Source organism: Acinonyx jubatus, chromosome A3 (genome assembly GCF_027475565.1).
Source record: "Acinonyx jubatus isolate Ajub_Pintada_27869175 chromosome A3, VMU_Ajub_asm_v1.0, whole genome shotgun sequence".
Classification (NCBI taxonomy): domain Eukaryota; kingdom Metazoa; phylum Chordata; class Mammalia; order Carnivora; family Felidae; genus Acinonyx; species Acinonyx jubatus.
Genome location: NC_069388.1, coordinates 33,154,007 through 33,171,936, shown reverse-complemented (window position 1 = coordinate 33,171,936; position 17,930 = coordinate 33,154,007). Strand labels below are relative to the sequence as shown.

Genomic DNA, 17,930 nt, shown 5'->3' with positions numbered 1-17,930 from the left:
CCCAATTCCACATACACTTTACATTGTATTAAGGCCATATTTTTAAAGAACCATTTACCCAAACAGAGTTTAAATGATAATATATTGGGTTTCTGGTTCCAAATAATGGACTGAGTAGATATGTACCCTCTCATCAAACCCATTAAGCCACTGAAAATAAAGTAGAGACATATAAAACTGCATAAGTCTTATGACAGCAGAGGAATGAAAGATAAGGGACACACACAACAGAGAAACTTCAAGAGATTTATGAGAGACACAAAATGTAAGGGAACGTGTTTATAGGAGGAAATACAAAGAAAACTCCCCCTCATGCTAGGCCCAGAGGAAGCCCTGGAGGAGACAGGAGATTCTGTAATGATTGTCTGAGAGGCACCCAGGGTCTAGTCTGCAAGTGTGACAGAGATGGAAGATGAGAAGTGGAGAAGAAAGCCAGGAGATTCATGAGAGTTCTGCTTGTGAAGCTCTTACAGAAGCCAGCCATCCTGTCCTCCCTCATCGCTTGTGCAACAATGGGCCACTTGACGTGGTAGCTCCATCCTTTCTAAAGAAATGAATGAATGGCTGGAACAACCTATGGGTGGAAAACATTGACAATATGACATGATGCTCTTCTCGGCTCTGACACTTAAGGAACTCACAGTCCAGTAGCCCCTAGTTAACAGTCAAGTTCCGCTGTGCGCTCACATGACGTGTTCATTGTTATGAGTGGAGATTGGGTGGGCAAGTAAGTTCTCTGATCTTTTCTTATAAGGGCACCAATACCCTCATGAAAGCCCACTCTCATGAATTCATCTAACTTTAATCACTTTCTAAAAGCACCATCTCTAGATACTATCACATTGGAGGTTAAGGTTTCAACATACAGACTTTGGAGGGATTCAAACATTCAGTCCATGAACCATGAGTTTAACATTTTCATGTACATATAGTTTTAGAAGAGAAATAATACTAGCATCATTTATTTAAATGGATATACTTAAAAACTAGCACTCAATAAAACACAGGTTCGAAAATGATGGTTTAGCATACGGTTTAAAAAAGGTCAGAATTACAGATTCTCTTATGAATCTTTTTTCATTATTCTTGGTCAGGTCTGCCCTTGATCTCCATTGCTGGATTTATGAATGTATACAATGTTTGGTATCTATTTGGTTACATTTCCTAAATATGCTTTTCACTACAATCTTAGGCCAACTATTTCTGAGTGTTAAATTTGAGTATCAGTGTCATTTGCCTGATTCTGTTAACAAATGTGTTTTTATTGTGAGCATGCTGAAAACAATAGTTTGAAATATAAAATATAAAAAGTGTACTGGGAATCGATTTGAGAGAATGTTAATCTATTTTAAAACTATATTTTCAGAAGTTGATATATTTTGAAGCATGATTAGAGACATAGCATATAATTTTAATTTTTGTACATTTTCATATACTTCAATGGGTGAAATACATTTAATTATAGAACAATACAACTTAAGATAATTATTGAAGATATAACTTTGTATTAAAGAATGTTTTTGGAATAGATTTGTTCCTTTCCTGTTACACTTAAGGTGCTTTCCACTGATGTATTCTTCTATGCTATGCAAATTGCAAAGAGGTAATTCTGCTAAACACTAAATGGTATTATCTCATTAATAATAATAAAAATGCTTAGTAGGAGTACTTCCTTGTGAGACTAAATAAATTTTAACTGCATATCAATTTGCTATCTACTGAAAATTTTATGCCATCATTAAACTGTTGTCAATGCTAACACTTTGGTCAAGGAAACTATCATTACTATTCTAGACCTAACCCTTGGTGTATTCCTATCCTAAAGATTCTGAGCAAGGTATGAGGTCAGCCTCCCTTTGACTGGGACCTTTCAATTTCTAAACCCATGTCTTCTGTTAAATTGCCTTTTCATATACAATGGCTGTCTTTCTCTTTCTAGGTGATGATGCCAGGGAGGCAGTTAAACATGGTTTGGATGGGATCTTGGTGTCAAATCACGGGGCTCGACAACTTGATGGGGTGCCAGCCACCGTGAGTTTCAGCAAATGCTGAGATTTCCCTTTGGAGTTTTCATTTCTATCACAGTTTGGGGTATCTCTGTATTTACCTCTACCCTGTGTATTGTGTGTGTGTGAATACTCAAGGTAAAATATGTGTGAATATATGAGATCTTTGATTTTAAGTGTAGTGGCATAGAACTACCTAAATTTGATCATTAATTAGTCCAGTACAGTTATTTGTAAACTTTTAAAAGTCATCATTAAAAAATAAGTCATTTGTGGGCAGGGATTATCCTTGTATTCATAGGTACACTGAGAGATATAATGTAAATTAGAGTATAAGAGAAATGGTTATGTCTTGAGAGTTAAGAGGAGCTAACAGATCCATTGTAATTATAAAAGACTTGGGTGGAGTTTGAGATCATTGGTATAAGAGGTCAGGAGAAAGGAAAGACTGAAATTTCCTGTGACTGTGGGAGTTGAACAGCTACAAAGAGAGGTTGGGTGGGTAGGAAAAGGAATAGAAATTCTACAGCCCAGGTGAGAGGAGGTCAGCTGCAAATGGGCTACTTTGCTTGAGCTGTGCATGACCTTGGCTGCATATTAAAATCACCTGGGGAACTTCAAAGACTCCTGATGCACAAGCTGCATAATACATCAATTTATCAGAATATCTGGGGACAGGGGCATAGGCACCAGTATTTTTTAAAGCTACCCGCGAGATTCCAGTATGCATCTCTGATTTTTTTAATACACTGTACAAACTGTGCCAGGCAAATCAGAATCCAGAATGTAGACATAAAGTAAACCAGGGAGCCTGGGGTGGTTCAGTTGTTAAGCATCTGACTTTGGCTCAGGTCATGATCTCACGGATTCCTGAGTTTGAACCCCACTTCAGAAGAACACGAACCCTGTTTGGGTGAACACGAGCCCCGCTTTGGGTGAGCCCCACTTCTCTCTCTCCCTCTATCTCTCTCTGTCCCTCATGGGATTCTCTCTCCCTCTTTCTCTGCCCATTACTCACTTGTGCCCTCTTTCTCAAATAAATAAATAAATAAATAAATAAATAAATAAAGTAAACCAAATTGGCTTGAAAGCTGTGGGACTGAGTTAAAAGTGTGAAGGAGAGCAGTTAGCCCCAAGAGAGCCAAAAGCATTAGACCCCTGTTATCAGAATCACTCAGTCATGGTTAGCATATGGATGGCTTTAATTAGGATGACCAGTGAATTTACTCAAACAACTGGAAGTACAGCAGGAGAAATAATTTAGTTAAGTAGTAATGGATTACTCTTCACTGAACTATCAGGTAGATTTAGATAAGTCCATAGACTAGTTGTGTGGGTCTTGGGACAGACTAAATGATGACAGGGGAATACTGGATGTCGTCCATGTTTGTACTCCAGTTTTCCTAAAGCATCAATGGTAGGAATGAACTCATCTTTGCACACTGTAGGATCACAGAGTCAAGAATCAAATCACAAAACTGGAAGTTTTCAGTCCTTTCTAATTCAGCTTTACTTATAGAGACCAGTCTTCTTAAATGTTGCCTGCAGGGAAAGGGAGGTGGAGAATGAAGACCCCCTCTGGGTAGGGAGGAGAAGCTGGTCACAGCTCAAGGCTCTTTTGCAGATTTATGCCTCTCTTGTGTATGAAGACATAGTCTTAGTGTGCAGGCCAAATTAAGTTTGTTTTCTAAAAATAAAATCTAAATCTACTGAAATCAAATCTAACTAGATTTTAAGGGGAAAATATCTAAATGGTGTGGTTTATTTCCCTCTGGCTGAGGGGATATGGAAACTTATCTAAAAGGGCTTTTTGAGCTGTGGTCTCTGAGACTTTTAAAAAAAACAATGACACTCCCCTTCACATGCTGTGTGCAAGAGAGGAGATGCTTGCTTGACTTTTGCCTCATACTTTAGAGCAAATTTAAGGCCCATGGTGGTGAGAGAAATGTGAGATTAGATTCAGCTTACACTGAAGATGTTTTTCCCTCAGTGTGTAGGTTTTGAGATGAAGAGCAAATAGTTACAAATTAAGTTTAGGCCAATGTCCTTACACTCAAGGTAATAATGTGGCCAACATCACTCTTGAAGAGGGGCACCTGGCTGGCTCAGTTGATAGACAACGTGACTCTTGATCTTGTGGTCGTTAATTCAAGCCATACATTGGCTGTAGAGCTCACTCAAAAAAAAAAAAAAAAAGAAAAGAAAAGAAAGAAAAAAAAGATTGCTCTTCCTCTTGAAGTAATTAGAGATCAAAATGACAGCATCAAATCAATTTTCAAAACCCATTGTACTGGAATATCTCAAACTGGGGTCCAAGAACAGATTCTCTGGAGTCTTTGAATTCTAGAAGCATTTTTTTCAATTTTTCATTTTTGTTTTGATGCCAACTGGACCTAAACTACCTTAAGCTTAAAAATATTCTTGGGTCGCCTATGTGGCTCAGTTGGTTGAGAGTCCAACACTTGATTTCAGCTCAGGTCTTGATCTCACAGCTGGGAGATCAAGCCCTGAGTTGGGCTCCATATATATATATATATATATATATATATATGGCACTCTTTTCTTGTGAAAATGTTCATCTACAAAAAATTTTCATAAAATAATATTTGGGTTGTTAAGTCAAGTCTTTCCAAAATTGAGTCCTTGAGCACGTTCTATGAGATCCAAGATATTTTTTTTTTAAAAAGGGATCCATGTAATTCTACCTTTGAGATATGCTGATGTATCAGTTAGCCTTTGCCGTGTAACAAACCACTTGGAAAGTTACTGGCCAAAATTCCTTCATGTTCCTTCATGTCACAATTTTGTGAGTTGGAAATTTGGGCTGAGATTGGCTAGGAGGTTTTTCTGGTCTCGGCTGGGCTCACTCATATGCACGTGGTCAGCTGCTGGGTTGACTAGGACAGGCTGGGGTGGGGTGGCCTCAGTAGGGACAGCTCTGCATTGTCTCACATTAGGTAGGTTGGTTCTCACAAGATGGCAGGTTTCCTAGGGGGTAATTACAGACATGTAAGGCCTCTTCAGACTGAAGCTTAGAATAGGCACATTGTAGCTTCTCTCTATTCTATTCTCTCTATATTCCATCGAAATGTCACATTGCAAGGAAATGAAGTTAGGGAGGAAAATAATTGCAGGCATTCTTGCGATAGTAAATAGTTAAGCCTATAGGAACCAGTGATTTCCTAAACACACTTAGTAGAAACCCCACCCAGGGCTTCCTGGTATGATGTATGATGAGTAGAGTGGGGTAAAGGGTCAGAGGAATATTTCCAGACAGTAATGTGAACTCTGGCTCTTTTGCTTTTAACTAAATCAGCTCTGATTTTATATGCTTTGTCTGTGTTCAATTGCTTTGGTTTGAGACCTTTAAAGGGTTCCATGCCCCAAATGTCAGCCATCAGGAGTATATTGATGGATGCTGTGGGAAGATAGAAAGGTGAGAGCTCCCTGTGAGTAGAAGTTTTGTGGGACAGGGAACATCCTGGAAAAGTGTGACGTCGGCAAGAATGGGAAAAAGTTTCATTGTGAGTCACAACCCTGTGGGATTCTTTTTGGCTCCCTTAGACCATCTGCATATTGGTTTGAATAAATCAGGTCCTCAATAAAGTGTTTAGTAAGCCAGTGAATGGATGGATGAGTTAGCAAGTATATTGGGATTTTACCACATTTTCCCTTAGATTAATCCCACCAGAGGTGAGCCCACAATTAGTTGTCTAAAGAACCACTAATGAAAGAAAAGCCAAAATGAATGGTCTCTGAGATGTGTAATAAGCTGAAAAAAGGAAACATAACAGTCATAAAATAGTGGATTTGTCTACTGTATTTATTTATTTGATCTCCTCTGATCAGAATTATTCTCTGAAATATATACCCAGCAGAACTGTAGCCACTGAAAGAAAAAAGGGGGAAGACAGAAAAACTCAGCAGTGGATAGAACATCCTTGTCCACAGACACACAAAACACCAATCTGGGTTCCGTTATACAGCCCAGAATTCACATTTTAAGTATCCTTATTAGTTTCCTTTTAGGCCAGGTTGGGCATTGGAAATAACGTAAACAGACTTGATTTGCGTGACTTTGAAAATGTGTATTGAACCCAAGCTAGCTAATATTTTTCTTTGGTTTTGGTTTCAAATGGGGAAATACACTTAATTATAGCTTGCATCATCTCTTGGAAATTGTAGCATTTATATGTTGATGTAACTTGCCTGACTGTAAAAGGAGGACTATGTATAGGTAAAGGGGCATATGTAAATGGATCCAAAGCATGTTTGGCAAGGCAGAAAAGCCAAAAGGAAAAGGGGAAAATCACATTACCTGCCAAACACTTAGGGGCTGCATGCCAAAAGTTGCCTTCACTTCCTCCAAATGTGTAGCCGGGTTTGGTCTTCAGCCCTTTACATAAAACTCTATTTAAGTTTAGCCTCTAAAATTTCGGGGGAAAGTGGGAAAGGCTTTGAGTGATTTCAGTACAATTATGTCTAGGAAAACTGCGCTCGAACACATGGTAGCTTCTTCAGCATACATTTTAGATGTGGATTGGGCTTAATTTTATACTTAAATATTTTGGAATAAATGTGGGTTATTTCTACAGATTTTGGCCTACAGGTCACCTTGTGAATTGTTTGCATTCTCAAGTGCAAAGATTTACATAAAAATAGACAACTGTATCAGCTATTAGCTACTAACTATATTGGCTATTAGCCAACTGTATTAGCTATTACCACATAATACTATGAGACAACAGATTCCAGACTCAGCGACTTAAATCTGCAGTCATTTATTCCCATGAACTTTGTGTCAACTGGAAGGGGGCGGGGGCAGGCTGCTGATCTGGACTTGGTACTGGTTAGGTGGCTGTGCTCCAAATTTCATGTCCAGCTGGGCTTAGCTGGGCTAGCTTTGCTTCCTGAATTCCTGAATATCTATTCTGGGGCCCCAGGAAAGGGAAAGCATTGCCCAGGAGGTTCTCCTCTCATGGCAAGTGGCACATGTTCCAGAGAAAGTTGAAATGTATGAGGTCGTTTAAGGTCTATGTCCAGGAATGGCACTCTGCCACCTCTGCTCACATGTTATTGGCCAAAGTAAGTTGCAAGGCCAAGGCCAATGTCAAGGAGCAGGCAAGTGCACTCTGTTTCCTTTAGAAGGAAACACTGCAAAGTTACCTTGGAAATGGAGTGGTTTCAGAGTGATGTGAAGGATCAGGAACAATATTGCCATCTACCAGATCAACCTCTATGAGTCTCTTGTGTTCTTTGGTGCTGATATAAGTCCATCATCAATTGCCAATCCAGATGAGGACCTTCAAGGTGCATGTGGTCTTGGTCCTTTTAAAGCAAAGAAGGGCACTGGGTGGCTCAGTTGGTTAAGTGTCCGACTTCGGCTCAGGTCATGATCTCACGGTTCATGAGTTCGAGCCCCGTGTTGGGCTCTGTGCTGACAGCTCGGAGCCTGGAGCCTGCTTGGGATTCTGTCTCCCTCTCTCTGTGCCCCTCCCCCACTTGCACTCTATCTCTCTTTCTCTCTCAAAAATAAATAAGCATTAGAAAATAATAATAAAATAAATTAATAAACAAACAAATAAAAAATAAAGCAAGAAAAATATTTTCATGGAGATTTCCCTAATAGATGGCTAGATGCAAAATATATTGGATGAGGAAATCAGAGACTAGGTTTTTCATTAGTAGCCCTGCTTGCATTTTTATGTACCACTGCTTCCACGGACAATTAAGTATTAATTTTAACAATTGTTTTTCAACAGGTAAATAATATACAGAATAATTTACATGAGCAAGATATTTCATTTGTTTTTATACATTTTATAAAGCATAGCTATAAAAGGTCATTACATGTATTAAAATTATGCTTATATTTTATTAAATCATGGTCTTTAAATTTGAAAAAAATTGAAAAAAGTTCAATTTTGAAATAAAAATAAGCCACTCAACTGAAAATTTAGTTGGTTTTTACTTACTAACATTTGCACCCTACTCTTTCAGGAGGGAAAAATTTTAGTGTTGATTCCAAACCTGCTTAGCTTCTTTAACGCTAAATCCTGTCAGATGGTCAATGGCTGTGGAGACTGAGTTCGGTAACAACTTAACATGCATACCATCACATTATTGACCACTTCTCCCTACAGATTGATGCCTTGCCAGAAATCGTGGAGGCTGTGGAAGGGAAGGTGGAAGTCTTCCTGGATGGGGGTGTTCGGAAAGGCACCGATGTCCTGAAAGCTCTAGCCCTGGGAGCCAAGGCTGTGTTTGTGGGGAGGCCAATCATTTGGGGCTTGGCGTCCCAGGTAATTGGAGGATGAAGAAATAAATATATAAAACAGAACTACAGTGACATAAATGCATGAATTAAGTCAGACTGACTTACCCCAAAGATCTGTATCTTTTTACTTGCTTAGGGAGAGAAAGGTGTTCAAGACATCCTTGAGATCCTAAAGGAAGAATTCCGATTGGCCATGGCTCTGAGTGGTAAGACTGGCCATTCTCCTTTTCAACTTTCTTTTCTTCTTATGGGCTTTAAGCCAGGCTCCTTGGTGGACAGAAGTAAACTTGAGGGGGAAGAAGATGGAATCATTTGGGCTGTAATTAAATTTGAAGTTGGCTCCATGTTTACATCTCTAGTGCAGAATCCTCTGAACAGAGGAAGTGCTCAGTGTACACAGCCAGCAACAGTCGCTAAGCCTCTATCTTTGACAGTCTCACCAGGGATATGTTGGCGAATGTGAGTACCTGAAGGGTGAAGCCTACACTATACTCTTCCTTATCTCATAACACGTGAACAAAAAATCTAACTGGCTAGTCAACACCTTCACTGGGATGTCTAAGTGGCATCTCAAACTCTACCCGTCCCAAATGAAACCACAAACTTTTCCTATTGAAACTACTCCACCTGCAGACTCTCCAATCTCAGTTTATGTTAATACCATTGTTCAAAAACCTTGAGTTATTTTTGACTCCTCATTTCCCTCACACCCTCACATCCACAGGACCTCTATCTGCAAAATGTTGTCAGAACCTAACCTCACTTGCTATTACAAGAGTTCCTCTGTGTTTCTTTCTAATCAGTCCCTCTCTCCCCTTGATATTGCAGGTCGGTCTGTCTGTCTGTGCTTGCCTACCTCACCCTCCCACCCTGATCAGAGCAGTCAGAGTGATCTCTTTACACATTAATTCAGATCATGCCACTGTTCTGATAAGGACCCTCCAATGGCTCTTGGTTTATTTACTCAGTGTAAATGCCAAAGTCCTTACAATGGTCTACAAGACCTTTATGTAGCTTGACCTGTGTCACCCCTCTGACCTCAACTCCTGCTGTCACCCTTGCTTATTCTGCCCAGGCCACATTTACCTCCTGCTGTTCCCTATGTCAGACATGTTTCAGCCTTAAGGCCTTTGCAGTGACCATTCCATCTTTCCAGATGCTGTTCCCAGGTGTCTACGTGGCTAACTGCCTCACGTCCTTCAAGTCATAACTTAGATCACCTTTTCTCAACATCCTGACCACCCTATGTAAAATGGCAGTCCATCCTCCACCCACCTGCTCAGCTTCCAGTTTCCTTTCCCTGTTACTATTTCATTCTTCTCCCACAGCACCTATCACCTTCTAGAAACCATCTATCGTTTCATTTACTTTTTAAATTATTTGCATCATGTATTATCTTTAGCTCTGTAGAATACAAGAAGCATGAGGCAGGGATCTTTGTTGTATTCAATTCAGCATCCCCAGTGTTTAGAGCAGCTCCTGGCACTTAAATAATATTTGCTGAAGAAATAAGTAAAAAAATAAAAAAAAATCACCTTATTACTAGTGGCTGTTTTGAATCTGACTCAGAATGGACCTTGAGATGCAAAGAATGACATTGAGTCCAATGATCAACTTCCAAAGGTAAATGAGAGTTTCCTTTTCTGTGATCCATGTCACCCAGATTGTCCTCATGGATAGAATTCCTGAGATCAATGGTCTACTCCTACTGTGCTGAGCCTGTGTGGACACAGCCTCAGTGAGCAACATGCCATTCTGTGAATCCTCACTCTGCATTTTAATTTGCTGCAGACATATCCTAAAAGAGAGCTTTCAGCCACCGACTCTCTATTAAATGTGGCAGAAAGAATATACTCTTTGTGTTAATAAAAATATGTGCCAGTCATTTTGTGTTAAGGACTGTTTAGGTAATAAAAATGGTCTCGTGCCACATAAGATTTGGCAAGCCTACCTTGAATCATAAACCTTACATTTGTCAAATTTTACATTCCTTGGGAAAACGATTACCTGCCTGATTATTATTGCATTCATGTCATATTAAATGTATGCATTATTTTCTCAGGGTGCCAGAACGTGAAAGTCATCGACAAGACATTGGTGAGGAAAAATCCTTTGGCCGTTTCCAAGATCTGACAGTGCACAATATTTTCCCATCTGTATTATTTTTTTTTTCTGGCATGTATTACTTGACAAAGAGACACTGTGCAGAGGGTGACCACAGTCTGCAATCCCCACTTCAATACAAAGGGTGTCGTTCTTCTCCAACAAAATAGCAATCCCTTTGAGCTCATTGCTTTTGACTTTTCAATGGGTGTCCTAGGAACCTTTTAGAAAGAAATGGACTTGCATCCTGGAAATATATTAACTGTTAAAAAGAAAACATTGAAAATGTGCTTAGACAACGTCATCCCCTGGCAGGCTAAAGTGCTGAAAAACAAAAGATATCCTTTGGTAAAATTGGAGGTAGCTACCACTGAGGTAAAAAGATAATGATCTCACTGTTTATTAATTTGCATTGTGTTTAGATATCCTTAAGCCGGGTTCTTAAGTTGTAAGCTCAGGTTCAAAAGGTTGGACCATGCCAGGAGAAACAGGAGATTTAGATTCCCAACACGGAGGAGGTAGCCCTTGATAGAATTGGGTTGAGCTGGTGGGAATATGTGACTTTCTGGATACTTTTTAACACCCTGACTTATGCTACTTCTTTGAACGTAGATTTCTGTTCACATCTTCAGTGCCTGCAGGTATCTGAATATTTTATGACATATATATATATATATATATACACACACACACACACACACACACACACACACATATATATATATATCTATCTTCTTAATCAGAAAAAAATAAAGCATTTTGAAAAGTGTGTATCTGGTCTATTCATAACAAGATGAAATTCAACCATTTAATCTCTGAACCCTAGTAACTGCCCTGTTCCCCCACTAATTCTCTTATACCTTCTAGCTCTTCTTTATTCTTTTGCTTCTTTTCCACTTAGAGTCATAAGCGGGGCCAGTTGCATAATTTATGAGGATTATGCCAGATGAAAATGTGATGCCCTTGCTCAAAAAGCAGGAAAATGTCCTTTCTTTCCTTCCACAATTTTTCTCTTAACCTGTCGTGGTATCCTTTATTTGCTATTTAATGTCCTGTTTCCTTGGGTATGAGGTTACTTACAGAGCAAGTGTAGACCCTCACAGGTGCCTGAACACTGCTCTGTGATATGCTCTGACTCTCCGATGCCTGTTCCCAAGACCCAGCCAGAGGTGGACAGTGGCACTGTCACTGACAGGTGGGTGAGCCAGCTGCCAAGGACTCATTTAGGGGAGGTGGGCAGATGGCAGGAGATGGGACATTGTGTGATTCTAGGCTCCAAGCCCCTAACACGTTTCGTTGTCCCAATGACTTTTACTTATAAGACACAAACTCAAAGGTAAAATTATTAAGAATTTGAATCCAACAACCACAGAGCATTAAACCCCAGTGTGAGGCCCCCTTCTGAGTGTAGAGGTACTGTGCAGCTGTACTGGCCTTGCGCTCTAGAAGCCCTGGTCATGTGACTTTTAAATTTGTTCCTGAAACCTGGCATTGGCAGATTAGTGGTAAACTTGGTAGCCAAAATAACTTTGAAATTTAATTTTTTGCCATCTCCCTGGTTGTTCAACCCCTGTGAAATAGTAAATGAAACAATGGATAGAATCACTAACTAAAACTACGATTTTTATGTTATGTTTTATCACTTTGTTTTATTATTCTCGAATCTCTCTCTCTCCTTCCCTCTTTTCTCCCTTTAAATGCTGGGCCATTCCCAAATACTATGATGGAATGTCATAGCTCTTTGTTTCTAAAATTATTGATTTAGTCTGATAAAAAAGAATCATTTAATCTGATAGAAAGGAATAATTACCCCTCAATATTTTCTCCAAATGCAGAGAAGGAATATCATTGTCATATCATGTAACTGTTTAATGCCTGTACAATTAATGTTACTTAATAGTCATATAATAAGCACCTCTTTGATTCCCACAACTGGTTTTGAAATGCCTCTGCTGTCGGCAAAGAATGTCTACTTTGACTACATCATAGTATGTGGCCGAGAGGTGAAAATAAAAGGTTGATAACTTTCCCAGCAAATGGAGATCCACACATGGCATTCTAAGAAAATTTTATGCAACTTATGTGAGACTGGGGATTCGTGGTCTTAATTTTTGAATTTCTGGACACTTTTATGACCTCCTCAGCCATGCTACCTACTTGAATGTAGACTTTCAATTTTCCTACGGAGGTATAATATCACTGAAGCCTTTATGGTATATATTATTTCCATTACCAGAAAGATACAAAGTCATTTTTACTTTCCTTTGAGAGTGTCTCCAGTCCAGGTGTAATAATACTAACACTAAAGCTATCTGATGGCTGAGACAGAAATGGAGCATGTTGGTTGCATGTCTCCTGCTGAGAATTTGTTTCATGAACTTGATAGAAGTTCTCTGAAGAAGCCACATGACATTTCTGTTCTGAGTTTTCTGAAATATGTTGGGAAGGGGTCAAAGGGAATGGATAGTTGAATATAGGCCAACCCTGCTTTCCTTGAATGTCACTAATTTAATGTGTATGGTGCTCTAGAGTAGTATTTCTCAAACTGTACAGTGTACCACAGTCACCCAGAGGACTGATTAAAACAGAGTGCTAAGGGGGCGCCTGGGTGGCTTGGTCGGTTAAGCGTCCGACTTCGGCTCAGGTCATGATCTCATGGTCCGTGAGTTCGAGCCCCGCATCGGGCTCCGTGCTGACAGCTCAGAGCCTGGAGCCTGCTTCGGATTCTGTGTCTCCCTCTCTCTCTGCCCCTCCCCTGTTCATGCTCTGTCTCTCTCTGTCTCAAAAATAAATAAACATTAAAAAAAAAAAAACAGAGTGCTAGGCCTCATGCCTATAGATTCTGATGCAGCAGGTCTGGGGAGGGGCTGGAAATCTGCATTTCTAACATACTTCCAGGTGAGGCTGATACGGCTCTTCTGGGCAGCACACCTTGAGAACCGCCCATCTAGTCGAGAAGGAAGCATCAAATCAGATTTGCCAGGCACATCATGTAATGAGCCAGTTGTTGGATGTGGACCACGCCCCACCTATAAAGGGCAACTTCTCCTTAGCCAATCGATTATTTTTGTTGAATCTTATTCCTTATTGAGGTAGAAAGTGCTTCCAGTGAGGTGTGTAGAGGGTTGAAACCTAAGTGCATAGGTGAATGTATTTTACATATACACCCTTACCACCACCACTACCACCCAGATCAAGATACTGAATGTTTCCATCATCCCCAAAAGTACCTGCTCTGCTAGAAGTAGACTTATGCTAACTTCCAACACCACAAATTAGTGTGGGCTGTTCTTAAACTTTGCATAAGTGAAACCTTACAGTGTATGCTTTTTGTTTTGGTTTCTTTTGCACCATGTATGTGAAGTCCATTCGTGTTGTTGAGTATATCAGCTGTTAGTTCTATTTATTGCCCTGTAGTACATCCAGTGTAGAAACTACCATGATTTGTCTCTCCATTCTCCTAGGGCTACTTGGTTGGGTTATTTGCAGTTTTTCTGCTGAAAGCCGATTCCAGCTGAATATAAGCACAGTATTATTTTCTGGTTTTTCAAGAAAGGAGCTAGACATCTATGTTGTTACATAAACATTTTAAATGTTGGTGACTATTTAACATTTTGAACATTGAGCAGGTCATGTTAAACATGGTTGCGGCCCATGTCTGGCCCACGAGTCACAGGATCTCAACGCCTGTAACATCTTGTCCTCACAAATGTTTCCCTCATGGCTAAAATGCCTCTTATGCCCCTGTACAGAGTCATGCCTGAGACATGTAGCGCTGATGGGTGCCTGCCAGCAGAATTTCCCAGAATCTCTTTTGTTTAAGCTTACATAGATTCTGCTCCCTGGAAGATTGTGGGTGTGAAATAAACTTCCTTCTCTCCACCAGGCTTGGGGAGCCCAGGTTCATGGTCCTATAGGAATGAATTGAATGGTATTGATGCTTCTTAGCGTGCAGTTTGCAAAGTGCATCTGTGTCATTGCTGTGTTATTCATTCATTTATTTATCTTGCCAAAACATTAGCATTTGTGAAACAGCTTTAGAGGGTTGTGGTGGATTAGTACAGCATGAAAGGAAGTTGTGGCTTGTTCTCGAACAGGGAGAAAAGACTTTTCATTGTAAAATTCATAATCTATTTACTGTCTGATGGACTGTATTACATGTCAGTTGCATAGCAACAAAACAAAGTTTGTCTGTTTAGGAAAATCTGAAGGTTTCTTGTAACATAAAGATAGAGGATGCTTTCTGAACTTACATTTGCTTCAACACGCACTCTGTCACATGCCAATAATAGAACAACATCATGATGAGAGTTTATTTTAGGTAATATAAATGTTAACCCAAATGATGGAAGGCTATTATTATATGTTTATGTGATGGGAAATCTTATCTATTTTAAAAGATGCAATTTCCTGTCTTTATCCAAATCTAACTTGAGCAATAGCTGTCTTCTTTTCTCCCTAATGTGGTTGCCCATAGTTGGTTGGGGGGAATAAGAAATGTTTATTTTTATCCAGTTTATCTTTGTTTCTCCACTGATTTTTTTTTCTGAATATCATTTTAGATAATGAGCATAGGTTCAGCTGAAGATTTTCCAGGATCTTCTACAAATCAAGAATTGTGTTTCCCTGAATAATGTCAAAACAAGGGCTGAATTCAAGCAAACAGTGAATTTGATTTTGTTTGTTCATTTGATTCAGCATCACTGGGGAAGAGATTCTGACTTGGTTTCTCAGCTGTTATTCTCTGGTTAGATCATCCATCTTGAAAGCTGATTTGTTTTCCATTACAGTCAAACTCCTCAGTCTGTTTCTAAGAGTGGGATCTTCTCATTGATCGAGTTGTTTATGGTAATATGCTTCTGGTTATATGCTAGAGCCTCATTACTAACCTCATGAAATGGTCAGGGCCAACCTGCCCAAAAGCACTGGATTAGGATCCTGAAGATCTGAGTGACCTAGCAGAATGAAAGCTGTGAAATGAAGACATAGCATGATGAACTATGTGAGAACAGATCATGGATTATAAATTGGCATTGAAAGTCTTATTAATAATAATTATTAACAGGAGACATAAGGTAACAAATTCTGATATGTATTTTGTTTTTATATTATTTATTTTGGAAAATTAACATTTTTTTGGTGAAAAATCTTTAAGGATTTCAAACAATTCAACAGAGTAGAAGTAAGAATCATATATTTTACCATGTAGAGATAATTGTTACTTATGTTAGGTGAGTACTATTTCAGATATTGCTGTACCCATATAATAAATAGCAGTTGGATAGATAGAAATGGCTTCTATAGAATAGGACAACACAATACATTTTACATTTAAGTAAAATATTCAGTCTAGTTGTACCTGAATTTAGTAGAAGAGAAAGTGAAATTGAAAAGAATTCTTAAAATTAAGGTAAATGCTTCTTTCAAAAAATAAATGCAGCATAAAAGTGCCTGTTCATCATATTTTTTAAATTTTGAAAAACTTAACAGGTTGGAGTAATTTTTTGTTCTGGCATACACATGTTTCATTTGTAGACAGTATCAGTCAACTTGTTGCTATAAAAAATGAAGAAATTATCCTCTTATACCTACTATCCTCTTTTTCTCTCCCTTGTCTCTCAACTTTCTTAATATATTATTAGTCTTATACCATCAAAATAGAAAACATCTTCCTATGTAACAATAATTTCCAAAATTGTTGAATTGAGTACAGGTGCAGCTGGAAAAAAAAATAACATATTTATCAATAGGTTACCAGTTTCACAGCTGGTAGTGCCCAGGAAGAAAAGGCATTGAATGAACGGCAGCCAGACTCATGCTGCAGGGTGAATGAAACTCCTTTGGCATGAAGCCTGTGGAGAAGGTATTCAGGAGCCTGGAAAACAACCTTTAATTTTCTTTTAATGTATCAGTTTTCATTGAAATGGGTTTAATACTTACTACAGTATTCAGAGCTTCCACATTCCTTGGTTCTTGACTTTGATTCACGTGTTCTTGGTTTCCTGCATTTTTTTTGGAAATTGTATTTTCAAAAATAGCTATATTCCTTGAGTTTGTGTGTGCTTAAAACTCTGCTGCATGCTTTTACATTTGAATGAAAGATGAATATATTTTGGGATCACACTTGCTTTTTGTAGACATTTTGGATTGCCACCTGGCATTGAATCTGATGTGGAGAAATGGACATGGGCTGGCTTTCTTCCCCTTGCTGTTTACTGTGTCCTCCTCCCAAAACAAAACAAAACAGAACAGAACAGAGCCTGGTGTCTGAAAAACTATTTCCTTATCTATGAATGTTAATAGTTTCAAGTGAGGTAATGTGACATATCACATGATTCAGTTTAAAAAGAGAACTATGCCAGGACACCTGAGTGCCTCAGTCAGTTGAGCATCTGACTCTTCATTTTGGCTCAGGTGATGATCCCAGGGTTGTGGAATCAAGCCTTGCATCAGGCTCCACACTGCTTAATGTGGAGCCTGCTTAGGATTCTCTCTCTTCCTCTCCCTCTGCTCCTCTCCCATTCTCTCTCTCTCTCTCTCTCTGTCTTTAAAACAAAACAAAACAAAATAGAACTATGCCTAGAATGCTGTTTTATTTTTAATTTAAATGTGAAAAAGCCAACTCAACCAATATCAACTATTAACATATTTTTACAGCACAGCCCTCTATTTTTATGTTAGCTTGACCAATAATGGTATAACAATAGTAATATCAGTGGTTATTATAAATTTTTGGACATTTGTTCCATTAAAACAAAGTTATTTAAAGATTTTTATTATCCAGTCCAGGGCTACTCCATGAATGTTCACTGAGGATGAAAAAGTTTTATATATGTGTTGTCTAATATAATAGCCATTAGCTACATATGGCTGGCTATTGGACACTTGAAATATACCCAATATTAAATGCTTCAACTTTCTTTAATTTTGATTAATTTAAATTTAAGTATTCGCATGTGGCCTATTGGTTCCATACTGGATTGAATACATCTAGACATTCAGAACAACCTGAAGCATCAAAGAAACTTTATCTAATAGACTCAGGACCAAACTTGCTACCTTGTTACCCTGGGCAAGTGATATAAGGACTTTTCAATGCAGCTTTCCCAATTAAATAATAAACTGTTAAAGTAGCTCTTACCTATATGGCAGGGGCATCAATTGTAATAATAAATGTAATATTGTTTTAAATTATTTTAAAGGAAAATACTCTTTTGATCTGAAGCAGCTTTGTGTTTTGTTTTTCTTATTAATCTTTCAGTTGTGGTTTATGGGAAGATCCTAAGAATTTTGCTTTAAAGTCTTGAATTTATGGCCCAACCCAGCCAATAGCGAGCATATCTTGAGAAAATAATCTTGAATGTTAACTTTCATACTGTAGGTGGAATAGTAATATTACTAGTCAATAAGATGTAATAATGAATAGTGACTCCCTTTTAAGCTGTAAGGAATGATATATATATATATGTAAGCTATTATAAAAATAACAGTAATAAGAATATATGCCTTGTAGTGTAATGACTGATGTCTTGGGAATATGAAAG

The 17,930-nt window shown here is 38.6% G+C and overlaps 1 protein-coding gene and 1 long non-coding RNA gene across 2 annotated transcripts in view; both read left to right on the top strand.

Moving 5' to 3' along the window:
• The window catches only part of HAO1 (hydroxyacid oxidase 1), a 45,421-nt gene extending 34,846 nt beyond the window's left edge, over nucleotides 1-10,575 (top strand). Inside the window, exons 5-8 of the mRNA XM_015073863.3 lie at nucleotides 1,940-2,031; nucleotides 8,150-8,308; nucleotides 8,420-8,489; nucleotides 10,346-10,575. Of these exons, the coding sequence (XP_014929349.1) occupies nucleotides 1,940-2,031; nucleotides 8,150-8,308; nucleotides 8,420-8,489; nucleotides 10,346-10,416 (392 nt within the window). The 3' untranslated portion in view covers nucleotides 10,417-10,575. The remainder of the gene's footprint in view (nucleotides 1-1,939; nucleotides 2,032-8,149; nucleotides 8,309-8,419; nucleotides 8,490-10,345) is intronic.
• A 530-nt stretch (nucleotides 10,576-11,105) lies between these two features.
• On the top strand, nucleotides 11,106-17,610 carry LOC128311153 (uncharacterized). The gene is made up of 2 exons (XR_008289204.1): nucleotides 11,106-11,581; nucleotides 14,949-17,610. It is a non-coding gene; the product is annotated as an uncharacterized LOC128311153 (long non-coding RNA).
• Nucleotides 17,611-17,930: the final 320 nt, after the last annotated feature.